General features: G+C 43.4%; 1 protein-coding gene across 1 annotated transcript in view; it reads right to left on the bottom strand.

The window, feature by feature from the left end:
- The window catches only part of f2 (coagulation factor II (thrombin)), a 108,677-nt gene that overhangs the window by 73,402 nt on the left and 22,131 nt on the right, over nt 1-13,144 (bottom strand). The window contains exon 8 of the mRNA XM_087996774.1: nt 1,643-1,811. Coding sequence (XP_087852900.1) covers nt 1,643-1,811 — 169 coding nt within the window. The remainder of the gene's footprint in view (nt 1-1,642; nt 1,812-13,144) is intronic.

A 13,144-nucleotide genomic window follows, 5' to 3' on the forward strand; every position in this document is an offset into this window, starting at 1 on the left:
ACATGATATTCTGGTTTCTGCCAGGCTTTGAACCTCCCTTTTCACTTGAGACCATATTATTGAGACAGTCCGTTCAGAGCTGGAGAGAGATCAAAAGGGATCATTGAAAGAATTCCTCCCCTTTCACAGAGCAAGTAACCTCAATGGGCTTTGAAGAGGAGACAGTTTCTTGGTGAAAATGGTGATTATAAAAAGCACATTAGGAGAGTCCTTTTTTAAAGGGATTTTCATGTTGGAGCTGGGAGCTCCCTCTTTAAATAAAATTCCACCTGGAGGGGCACTAAAGAAATGCAATTTCTGTCAAAGCAACTCTTCAGTTTGTAAAAAAAGAACTTGATTGGGGGCTGGGACTAGCTGTGGTGAGGAATCCCACTTTTTTAAAGGGAGTGGGAGTGAGGGCCGGGACATATTTTAAAGGGATTATAATGTCAGAGGGAACTTCCTCGCTAAAATGATCCCTCCTGATAAATGTTAATAAGCATTGATCTGATTTGTTTTATTCAGTCACGGTAAGTGAATGGCTGGGCCAATATTCCTGCCCGTCCCAAGTTGCCCCTTGCAAAGATGGTATTGAGCTGCCTTCTTGAACTGCTGCAATCTATGTCAGGGTAGGTAGACCCATAATGTTGTTAGGAAAGGAATTCCAGGATTTTGACCCAGTGACACTGAAGGAGCTGAGATATATTTCCAAGTCAGGATGGTGAGTCTCTTTGGAGGGGAACTTGCAGGGGGTGGTGTTCCCATGTGTCTGCTGTCCTTGTCCTTCTGGATGGAAATGGTCGTGGGTTTGGAAGGTGCTGTCTGAGGAGCTTTGGTGAATTTCTGCAATGCATCTTGTAGATAGTACACACTGCTGCCACGGAGCATCGATGGTGGAGGGAGTGGGTGCTTGTGGATGTGGGTGCCAATCCAGCAGTTGTCTCCTCCTGGATGGCATCAAACTTTTTGTTTTTGGAGCTGTCCTCATCCCGGGAAGTGAGGAGTATTTCATCATATTCCTGATTTGTGCCTTGTAAATGGCATACAGGTTTTGGGGAGTCAGGAAGTGAGTTTCTTGCTACAGAATTCTTAAAGTCTTTGATGAACCAATTAGGAGTACTGATATTTCTCAGAGTTGGAGGGGTGTTTATGGATGGGGGAGTGGGATATAGAATAAAACCTCTCAAACATTCTGATTACCTCTCCCAAGTGAGGTTTATCTCCTGACTGGTGGACTACTACAGGCCAATCTTTGGGCCTGCAATTTTGCTCATTTAATTTGAATATTTTCACTTGTTAATCACTATGAGCATTAACACTGAAAGACAAAAGACTGGTAACACTCAAAATTGAACCAGTTGGGTAAACAAAATTTTGTCCAGTTTCCTGTAGGCTGTCAAAGGACAGTGTGCCCAAGATGGTGAAAGATTGGTCAGTGTGTGTGTGTGGATACACACACACACACAAGCGTGTGTATCATGTGTGAGTGTATCATTGGTCCAGTGCTTTTATAATGGTTAAGATAGCCAGTTGCTGATAGTACCTTGTCCAGCCACCAGCAGGTTGACAAACTCCACCTGTCTCCCTGACCTGAGCTAATTGACCCACTTCCAGCAAAGAGAGAGAGAAAGAGAGATGAATTCTTTGACTCAAACCTCCGTACCTGCAGGTTTCATAGCCAGCTCTCTGCGCCCTCTTCACTTGTTCTAATGTTGCTAGGGTGGTCCCCAGGCTCTGGCAAAGATTGATTCCTGCCTGGAAGTTCAGTTGGTAGCGTCCTGAACTGGACTCCTCCTGAAAGATTCCTTGATGCCTGCACTCTGAGTTCACACCTGAAAACGTATAATGGAGCTTTTACTGCATCGGATCATTCACATTTCCCACCTACACAGACACTTAACATAGCGAGTTTTGATAAGATTTGTAGCTCAGGTTGAGTTTCTGGATGTAGGTTTGCTCGCTGAGCTGGAAGATTAGTTTTTCAGACATTTCGTTGACCCACACTCCCTGGTATCCTTACATACGGATGAGGAAGGACACCATTTCGACTGGGACAGCACATTCATCCAAGGACAAGCCAAACAGAGACACGCACGAGAATTTCTAGAAGCATGGCATTCGAGCAGAACTCTAACAACAATCACATTGACTTGGATCCCATTTACCACTGCCTGAGAAGAAAATCAGGAAATGATGTCACCATACACCCGTATGTAGGTAATGATGACACCACAGGAAATGACATTACCAACCCTAGAAACTCAAACATATAAATAGAAAGCAGACTACACCACTAGTGCTTCAATTTGGAGGGTCACTGAAGATGTTACCTAGTATGGTGACAAAACATCTGAAAAAGAACCTTCCAGCTCAGCAAGCAAACTGATATCCAGCCCTTAACATATTCAGGACTCACTATTACTGTTTAACATAATACAGCATTTTGACAGTACATTAATGCAGAACCATAATCAGGGGTAACTCATTTTAGAATTAGAGTTAGAATCCCTACTGTGTGGAAACAGGCCCTTCGGCCCAACAAGTCCACACCGACCCTCTGAAGAGTATCCCACCCAGACCCATTCCCCTACATTTATCTCTGACACATGCACCAAACCAATACACCCCTGAACACAATGGGCAATTTAGCATGATCAATTCACCTGACCTGCACATCCTTGGATTGTGGGAGGAAACCAAAGCACCCAGAGGAAATCCACACGGACACAGGGAGAATGTGCAAACTCCACACAGACAATCACTCAAGGCTGGAATTGAACCTGGGTCTCTAGTGCTGTGAGGCAGCAGTGCTAACCATTGAGCCACCATGCTGCCCCATTGCTTCTTTCCCCCATGTGAGGTTATAAATGTTGACAACATTCTACCATAGTGCTGAAGAATTATACTATCTGGGCTGGCCACGCCTCTAACCTGGGCATCTACAACACTGGCATATCTCTGACAAAAATGTGCAAAAAAACAGGACAAACTCAACCTGGTCCCCATTTGTCTACTATTAATCACCAGCAAAGTGATGGAATATGGCATTGATAATCAAGGTCCACCTGATCATTATATTCACTGATATTAAGCTTGGATTCTGCCAGAAACACTCAACTCTTGACTTTATTTTAACAATGCTCTAAACATGGACAGAAGGGCCGCTTTCCAAAGGTTACAGAGCATTACATCAGATGCATAGCATAGAGACGGACCATTTGGCCCAATTAATCCATGGTGTCTCTGCTCTACTCAAGTCTCCTCTGACTTTTTCTCATCTAAATCTGTTATTGTAACCTCCATTGCCTTTCCCTTCATTTTCTTAAATGCATCTCCACTATTAGATCCAACTTTTTCATGTTCTTACCACTCTTCGAGTGAAGACTGAATTTCCAGTTGTGTTAGTTGATGATCATCTTAGAACTGGGAAATGTTTCTCGTCTTTCTCCATTTTAAAAGTTTGATAATCAGTAGTCTAGTGAAAAGGTTAATAAAGTCGTTGCCTCAGCTGACCCAGGGACAGTTATGGGGTGTCACGATGGCTCAGTGGTTTGCACTGCTGCCTCACAGCATCAGGGACCTGGGTTTGATTTCGTCCTTGTGGTGACTGTCTGTGTGGAGTTTGCATGTTTTCCCCGAGTCGGAGTGGATTTATGCTAGTTGCTCTGGTTTCTTCCCATAATCCAAAAATGGTCAGGTTCAGTGGATTGGTCATAGGAAATGTAGGGATAGGGTAGGGGGGGTGAGTTTGGATGGGATACTCTTCAGCGGATCAATATGGACTCAATAGACCAAATGGACTGCTTTCACACTGTAGGGATTCTATGGTAATCAGTCAATCACCTGAAGCCTTTACCTCAATAGGTGTTAATTACTCTTGAAGCTTAATGCGACTGAGGCACCTCAGCTCTATTTAGGAGGGGGCCAGGAAGGAGAGCTCCTATTGGGAGTGAGACACAGCCTGAGTGAGTATATTGTTTGGGGAATTTAGAGGCAATGTGGGAATTTAGTGCAGCGAGATAGAAATGCTTTTTCATTTTGGCTTTTGTAAGATTTATTTTTTAAAACAGGATAAATGGAAGCCCAATTTAGGGGCCCAGCACAAAAGAGTGACATTACAGGTAACTATAAATTCATTGGTTGGTGGCAGCTGCCAAATGGACTCCAAATGGTTTGTTACTTTTAGATTGAAGGTAAGGAGGGGAAATATTTAGGCTACAAACTAAAAGACCAATAGGAAGTTTAAAAAAAATCAAATTAAGAACTAAAGTTAAAATAGAGATGCCAGGCAATGTGCTGTAACTACAAGATGTGGGAGTTGGACACCATTGTAAATCATAGAATCCCTACAGAGTGGAAGCAGATAATTTGGCCCATTGAGTCCACATTGACCCACCAAGAAGCATCCCAACCAGACCCACCCAACTACCCCATCCCTGGAACCATGCATTTCCCACAGCTAAGCCACCTAACCTGCACATTTTTGGACAGTGGGAGGCTTCCAAAGCACTGGAGGAAACACATGAAGACATGGGGAGAATGTGCAAACTCCATACAGACAATTGCCAGAGGTTGGAATTGAACCTGGATCACTGGTGCTGAGAGGCAGCAGTGCTAACCACTGAGCCACCATGCCACCCAAAGTTGCCATGTCTGGAGCAAATGTTGGTTGCTTGAGGAACTCCAGCTCAGAATTGATGAGTTAGAGTCTGAGCTTCGAACACGGTGATACATCAGGGAGGGGGAGAATTACCTGAGATTCTTGTTCCCTGTGTGAGTGAGGCCTGTAGGGAGGATGAGTAAACTGAACATAGCACTGAGTTACAGGCAGCCATTCAAGAGAGGGGAGAAAAGAGAAAATATCGCTGTTAGTGAGGATAGTATAGTTAGGAGAATAGACTTTGTTTTCTGTGACCAGGATCAAGAGTCCTGAAGCTGTATTGCCAGCCTGGAGCCTGGGTTCAAGATATCTCAACTAGGCTGTAGAGGAACCTGGAGTGGGAGGGAAATATGGGTATCAGTGATATCAGTATAAGTGGAAAAAGATTCTGTTAAGGCACTATGAGCAGCTTAGGGGCTAAATTATAAAGCAGGACCACAAAGGTCATAATCTCTGGATTAATACCTAAACCATAGCAAATTGGCATAGTGTCAACAAGATGAAAGAGGTAACCATGTGACTCAAAGACTGGTGTGGAGAAAAAAGGGATCAAAGTCCTGGTGAATCACATTACTTGTGCTGTGGTCAAGGCTTTCAACTAAGTAGTGGGGAATGGGGGGGGGGTCAGTTCCATGGAAAATTATGCAAAAAAAAGGTTGGCAGTTGGGGGTGAGGCTTGGCAGGGGTTATTAAAGTTGAAGAAAAAGTAATAGGACAGAATACAGAAAGGATCAGAAATTTAACTTCGGGCACAACAAATAGGAGACAATTATGAGAAGGGGAGGCAGTCAACACAAGATGAGGGTATTGTACATGAATACACACAATTTACGAAACAAGGTAAATGAGCTTGTATGGTGAATTGAAATTGGCAGGTATGATGTGGCTGCAAGAGGGTCAGGGCGAGAAACGAAATATCCAAGGAAATGTGTCCAAGGACAGGCAGATGGGCAGAGGGGACATGGTTGTCTTGTTACTAAGAAATGAAGTTAAATTGATAACAAGAAGTGATTTGGAGTTGGAAGATGGAGATTTTGTGTGGATAGTGTTGAGAAACTACAAAGGGTAAAAGACCCCTGATGGGAGTTATGTACAGACCTCCTAAATAAATCATGAGAGAGAAAAGACATGGATGAAAGGCACTATTACAAAATCATGGGGGATTTCAATATGCAAGCAGGCTGTGAAAATCAGGTTGGTGGTAGATATTCATAAAAGTAGAAAAACAATCAAAGAAATGTGGAAAAGTGAGGTTATGCACTTTGGTAAGAAGAATAAAGGTGCAGACCTTTTTCTAAATCAGGAAAGGTTTCAGAAATCTGAAGCACAAAGGGATGAGAGAGTGCTCGTTCAGGATTCTCAAGGTTACTGGGCAGGTTCATTTGGCTGTTAGGAAGGCAAACGCAATGTTGGCATTCGTTTCAAGGGGCTGGAATACAAGAGCAGAGATGTACTGCTGAGGCTCTGGTCAGACTGCATTTGGACCCTATATCTAAGGAAGGATGTGCTGGCATTAAAGGGGGTCCAGAGGAGGTTCACAAGAATGATTCTGGGGGAGAAAAGATTGTCATAAGAGGAGCTGCTCTCGATTTGAGTTTAGAAGGACGAGGGGGGATTTTTATTTATTCACAGGATGAAGGCACCACTGGCTCGGCCAGCATTTATTGCCTAACCTTAAAAATCAGCCTTACTCCAATTTAAAATTTTGCTCTCAGGCCCATCCTTGTCTTTTTCCAGAACAATCTTGAGTCTAACAGAGTTATGATTACTGTCTGCAAAATCCTAAAATTAAGTCCAGCACTTTCCTCGATCTTGTAGGGCTTTCTATGTGTTGGCTTAAAAAGCTCTCCTGGATGCATTTTAAGAATTTCATTCCCTCTGAACTTTGCTCACTGACCAGTTAATATTGGAGAAGTTGAAATCCCCTACCATCACTGTACACTTCCTTGAAATTTACCAACATATTTTCTATTGCTCCCGGACTGTTAGGGGCCTATACCATACTCCAACCAATGTGGTTTTTTCAAGTTAATTTGAGCAGCCTTCAAAGATTCTTCCCTTCTTCCTGTGTAATTAATTCCCTGCACCCGATGTGGCCTCCTCTATATTGGGGAGACAGGCCACCTACTTGCGGAACGTTTCAGAGAACACCTCTGGGACACCCGGACCAACCACCCCGTGGCTCAACACTTCAACTCCCCCTTCCACTCCACCAAGGGCATGCAGGTCCTTGGACTTCTCCATCATCAGACCATAGCAACACGACGGTTGGAGGAAGAGCGCCTCATCTTCCGCTTAGGAACCCTCCAACCACAAGGGATGAACTCAGATTTCTCCAGTTTCCTCATTTCCCCTCCCCCCACCTTGTCTCAGTCAAATCCCTCGAACTCAGCACCGCCTTCCTAACCTTTAATCTTCTTCCTGACCTCTCCGCCCCCACCCCCACTCCGGCCTATCACCCTCATGTGTTGACCTCCTTCCACCTATCGCATTTCCAACGCCCCTCCCCCAAGTTCCTCCTCCCTACCTTTTATCTTAGCCTGCTGGACACACTTTCCTCATTCCTGAAGAAGGGCTCATGCCCGAAACGTCGATTCTCCTGCTCCTTGGATGCTGCCTGACCTGCTGTGCTTTTCCAGCAACACATTTTCAGCCTGATCTCCAGCATCTGCAGTCCTCACTTTCTCCACTGATTAATTCCCTGATCAATATTGCAACACCCTCCATTATTACTTCGTTCCCTATCTGACTAAAGACCACAAAAGACACTGAAGATCCTGGAATATGAGCTGCCAACCCTGTCCCTCTCTCAACAGTGTCTCAGTAATAGCAATGATAGCATGGCTCCATGTTTTAATTTGTTCTCTCAACTCACCCTCCTTGTTCATCAAAGTCTTTGCGTTAAAATAAATATGATTCAATCTTTACAAATTCCCTTGTGCCTTAATTTCTAGGCTTACTTGGCTGACTTGCTGCCTCTTTTATTTTTGATATTTTTATTGAAAAAACATTTTTTATAAAATTACAGTAAACCAACAACACTACTCAACTAAAAAAAAACTAAATGACAATGCAAACAAAACAAAACTATACTCATACATATGAAACAACAAAATAAACAAATGAATAGGAATAAAAAATAAATCAAACAGCTCAGCATAATAAAACAGTAGCTCTTGACCTTCGAGAGGCATTAAATATTACACACTCATTTATTTGACGTCCTTCCTCTCAGGATACCTGGTTTTCTAAATCAAACCGTCGTGGCTATACAAAAGCCCTAGTTAGAGTCACAGGCAAGTCTGCATCAAGGTTATCCAAAAAGGGCTGCCACGTCTTATAAAAGTTTTCAGTTTCTCAGTACACCACATTTGTAAGAAAATCCAGAGGGATATGCTCCATGACTACCTTACGCCAACCTGACAGACCCGGAGGGGTTTCAGACACCCAACACACCAGAATGTTTTTCCTTGCACAGAAAGTAAGAATATTAAGACATTTTTTTCCCATGAACATCTAAAGAAGGTAAATTGGTATGGCCCTGGAGAAGAGAGACCAGGTCCTTCTTAAATTCGGTCTCCAAGATCCTCTCTATTACTCCCAGCACAGCACGCCAGTATGTGCGAAGCCTGTGACAGGATCACAAATAATAAATGAGAGTACCTGTACTTAGTTTGCATTTGGGACATGTGTGTATACTCCTACCTTAAGATGGACCCTCTGAAAAACCTTCAACTGCATGGCATGAGTCCTATTACAGAGTGAAATCTTTCTTGCATTTTCACAAATGTCCTCCCATGTCTCAGAGGAGATCTCTACGCCCAACCCTCTCTTCCAGACCTCTCAAAGCTGCTCAATCTCATCTGAGGAGCCATCCCAACAGATGATAAAGCGTACTAACGGAGAAAGTGCTTTTAGCGGAAAGCACCCTCTTCTCTGTATCGAATCTATAAGAGTCGGTTAACAGTGTGGTTACTTTCTGAATAAAATTCCTAATCTGGAAAAAATGAAAAAAGGTCTCTACTAGATAATCTATGCTTACGTGTTATCTTATCGAAGTACATCACTGTTTCTCCCTCAAATAAGTCACCCAAGCAGGAATCGCCCCTAGCTGCCTAGAGTTCAAACTAGGATCCATTATCCCCGGCTTAAAACCCGGCATACCAGTTATTGGGGCGTGCACTGTCTGCCATATTTTTACGGTATTAATAATATGATTATAACAATATTCCATAACTGTTCTCATTTTATCTAAGAACAACAAACTAATAAGGGGGCATTTTGACTGAGAAGCTTTCATATTTAATCAAATTGACGCCAAGTCCTCACAGGCCCAGTCACTCTCACAAAACAAAAGAGAGCTTAGTTGGCATCTTTTAATGTTAGGGAGGTCCACTCCTCCCAGTCTATGGGGCAGTTGCAGCTCGACTAGCTTGAGAAGGGGCTAAACCAACCATGAAGTCTCTGGAATATTTGCCCAGGAAAGTTCAAAGGAAGTATTTGCATAGGGTATAACAAACGACGAAGGACATTCATTTTAATCAGGACTACTTGGCCTAACCAAGATATTGGAAGTGCCTCCCATCTTTGAAGGTCTTGCTTAATTCCTTCAAACAAGTGGACAAAGTTAGCCTTAAATAACTGATCAAGAACGGGAGTAACAAAAATACCTAAATACATAAAATCGCCCTGTGATCATTTCAAGGGAAATTGCAATTCGCCCTCAATTTCGGGTATCCTTCCAAGACCCTCCATGGGCATGGCCTCCGATTTGGAAAAACTAATCTTATAACCTGAAAAAGCACCAAATGAATTAATACATTGTATTAGATGAGGTACTGAAACTGCAGGGTTCGACAAAAATGTCAGAACATCATCCGTGTCCGATGTGATCTTACGTAATTTTGATCCCACTTCTAGAGCAACAATGTTGGGATCCAATTGGGTAGCATCTGCCAGCGGCTCAATCACCAATGTAAAAAGCAATGGTAAGTGGGGACAACCTTGTCGACTGCTCTTATAAATATTAAAATTACTGGATCTCACACCATTGACGAGAACCCGCAGGACCCCTACCTACCTAATAAAGGCTTCACCGAAGTCAAACCGTTCCAGTGTACAGAAAAGATATGGCCACTCGAACCGGTCAAATGCCTTCTCTGCATCTAGGGAATCACTAATTCTTGCACAGATTGCTGCTGACACGCTTGGATCATATTAAGCAACCCCCCAACATCGTTGGAGGATCTGCAGCCCTTTATAAAACCCATCTGGTTTTCCTTAACTATGGAAGACAAAACAGTTTCCAACAATGCCAGAGTCTTGGACAAGATTTTAAAAACAATTTAAAAGTGAGATGGGCCTGTAGGCCGCACAATCCTCCGGGGTCTTCTCTTTCTTAAGGATAAGAGAGATGTTAGTCTCTGTTAAGGATGGTGGGAGGTGATCGTGACTTACAAGTAATTGTACATGTTGAGCATTGGCTCTGACAATATATTTACAATTTCTTTGTAGAATTCACTAGGATGACGATCATGCCAGGTGTCTTTCCATTCTGAAGCTGCTTCACAGCCTGCTGTATCTCCTGCACTGTTATAGGGGCATTAAGGAAAGGCACCTGCTCGGAGGTTACACCTGGAAGAACTGAGTTTTACAAAAAGGCTCCATCTTAGCCCACCCATCCTCACAACATTCCGACTGATATAATTCGGAGTAAAATCTATTGATCTTTTTAGTATCACATGTAAGAGTCCCAGTCCCTTCCTGGATTGGGAGACACTCTTTTTACTGGCAAGATATGCTAGATATCTGCCCGGCCTCAAACAACCTTTGTTTCGCAAAAGCGAGTTCTTTCCTAGCTGTGTGTGTGTGCATGGAATTCAAAGTTGACCGAAGTGCTGTGACCCGCTGCAGCTTAGCCACCGATGGTCTACCAAAATATGTCTTCTCGGCTGCCTTCAGCCGTGCCTTGAGTAAGCGTTGCTGCTCTCCCTTCTGTCGCTTCCGACTGGCAGAGTAGGAAATAATTATTCCCCATAGCATAAACCTTAGCAATTTCTCAGAGAATAGACAGGTTACTTGGGATAGCATGGTGGCACAGTGGCTAGCTCTGCTGCCTCACAGCGCCAGGGACCCAGGTTCAATTCCAGCCTCTGGCGACTGTCTGTGTGGAGTTTGCACATTCTCCCAGTCTCTGTGTGGGTTTCCTCTGGGGTTCTGGTTTCCTCCCACAGTCCAAAGATGTGCAAGTTAGGTGAACTGCCATTCAAAACTGCCCATAGCGTCCAAGGATGTGTAGATTGGGTGCATTAGTCAGGGGAAATATAAGGTAATGGGTCTGGGTGGGATACTCTTCGGAGGGGCGGAGTGGACTTGTGGGCCGAAGGGCCTGGCTCCACACTATAGGAATTCTAATTCTAAATACTGGCTGTATCTGAATTAATGGCGAAGAATGCTTTAAATTAATTAGAGAAGTACTCAATGAACTTACTGTCCCTAAGAATAAAGGGATCCATTCACCAGTGCCGTGAACCTGTTATATTGCCCTTTACTTTAACCACTAAATCTACTGCTGCATAATCAGAAATGGTAACATTCCTAATTGTGCAAGACACCACCAAACCCAAGAACGTTGCTGGGGGTTAGGAAGAGATCAATCCTAGTCTGACATCTTTGTGGATTAGTAAAGAACGTAAAGTCCCTACCCGTGGGGTGGAGCCATCTCCAAACATCAACCAATCCTAATTCCAAATATAAGTCAATTAGTTGCTTAGATTGTGAAGAAAGTATTGGTGGACCTTTGGGCATTCTGTCCACCATGGGACCCATAAGACAATTAAAATCTCGCCCTATAATAACGTGCAGTGACACAAAGGTACTCAGTTTTGAAAATGCATCCATTAAGAACTTAAGGAGGTGCACCAGGGGACGAGAAACACTCAAAATACCATATTCTTCCCCTTATCTCAAGGCTTTAAGGATTACAAACTGCCTGTACTCATTTTTAATATGATCTAGCAATTTAAATGGGAGGTTCTTCTGAACCAGTATGGCCACTTCCCTACTCCTAGTATTAAAAGACGAGAAATACACTCGATCAAACCTGCCCTGCGGCAATTTCAAATGCTCATTATCAGCAAGGTTTATCCCCTGCAATAGGGCAATGTTCACCCTCTCCTTTTTAAGGCTAGAGAGCACCTTTTTCCTCTTAACTGGCAAATGAATCCCCTTAATGTTCCAGGTACATCATTTAAACATGCCATTAGCCATAACCCTCTGCAACAACATTTGAACTCCCGACATGAAGAACTCAACTTACAAATCACTGAGCATAAACAAGAAAAGACTCATAGAGCCTAAAAACTACAAAAACTAAAACTACCACAATGAACACATTTACATAACTTTCAAAACTATATACACAAGAAGCCAAAAAACAAAATATAATAAAGGCACTCAATGAGGGAATTTACCCTCTGCCCCCAGGGGACACTTACACATCCCACAACCGCCTTCCTAACCCCTTCCAGCTTGAGCCACACCACAAACTCAAGCAGAAAAAAAGAAAATAGCAATATTAACAAAGAAGTTAGAAGTAAGTACATCCCCAACTACACATTAATGCTGATTATTATCAGAAAAAAATCCATCAACACTTTCTTTGAGAAAAGGAAAAAGAAAATAAAAAAAATTACTGTCCAGCCTAGCTTAAAGTGTCCAGAAGGTTTTTTGCTTTCCCTGAGGAGACAAATGAGTATGCCGACCCATTATAAGTAGAATGAAGCACCGCTGGATACCTTACAGATTATGAATCCCGAGGTTCCTCAGTCTTCTCTTAATATCATTAAAAGACTTCCTTTTCCAGATCACCACCACAGAAAAGTCCTGGAAAAACATAATCCTGAAGCCCTTGTAAGTTAAGGCCTTCTGATCTCTCCCTGCATTCTGGAGGCTTCCATAACTCTTTGCTTACCCATGTAACTGTGGAATCACACAAGGACCAGGTGAGGGCACTGGTCCAAACCTGACCTGTGCATCGCGACCGGGTGAGCTCTCTCAATCTTTACCCAGTCCACTTTGGCCTCTAAATGAAGGAATTGCGGCGGCCAACTTTCAAAAAAACTCACTGCCTGACCGACTTCCACTCCCTCCAGCAGTCTGATAATACAGACATTCTTCCTCCTACCTCTATTTCTGAGATCGTCGACTTGCTCCGTAAAGGACTTGTTTCTCGAGTACCTGAATCTGTTCTTTCAAGGAATCGATTGCAGCCTCTGACGCTGTAGTCTGGCATTCAACCTCCTCCATTCTCTCTCCAAGACCTTCAAGCATGTCTGCAACCGTGTCCAACCTGCTGCAGAACTTCTCTTTGATCAAAGTCTCAATCATTTTGCGCAGCTTCGCGAACTCTGTGACCAAGACCTGGTAAGTAATTGGATCCAATGAACTAGCAGGAGGAGTCGCAGCTGCGGCTGCAGGTATACTCGATGTCTCCAGCAGATGTCC

This window comes from Chiloscyllium plagiosum, unplaced genomic scaffold (assembly GCF_037043375.1).
Source record: "Chiloscyllium plagiosum isolate Xiang-an unplaced genomic scaffold, Cpla_swu_hap1 HiC_scaffold_18, whole genome shotgun sequence".
NCBI lineage: Eukaryota > Metazoa > Chordata > Chondrichthyes > Orectolobiformes > Hemiscylliidae > Chiloscyllium > Chiloscyllium plagiosum.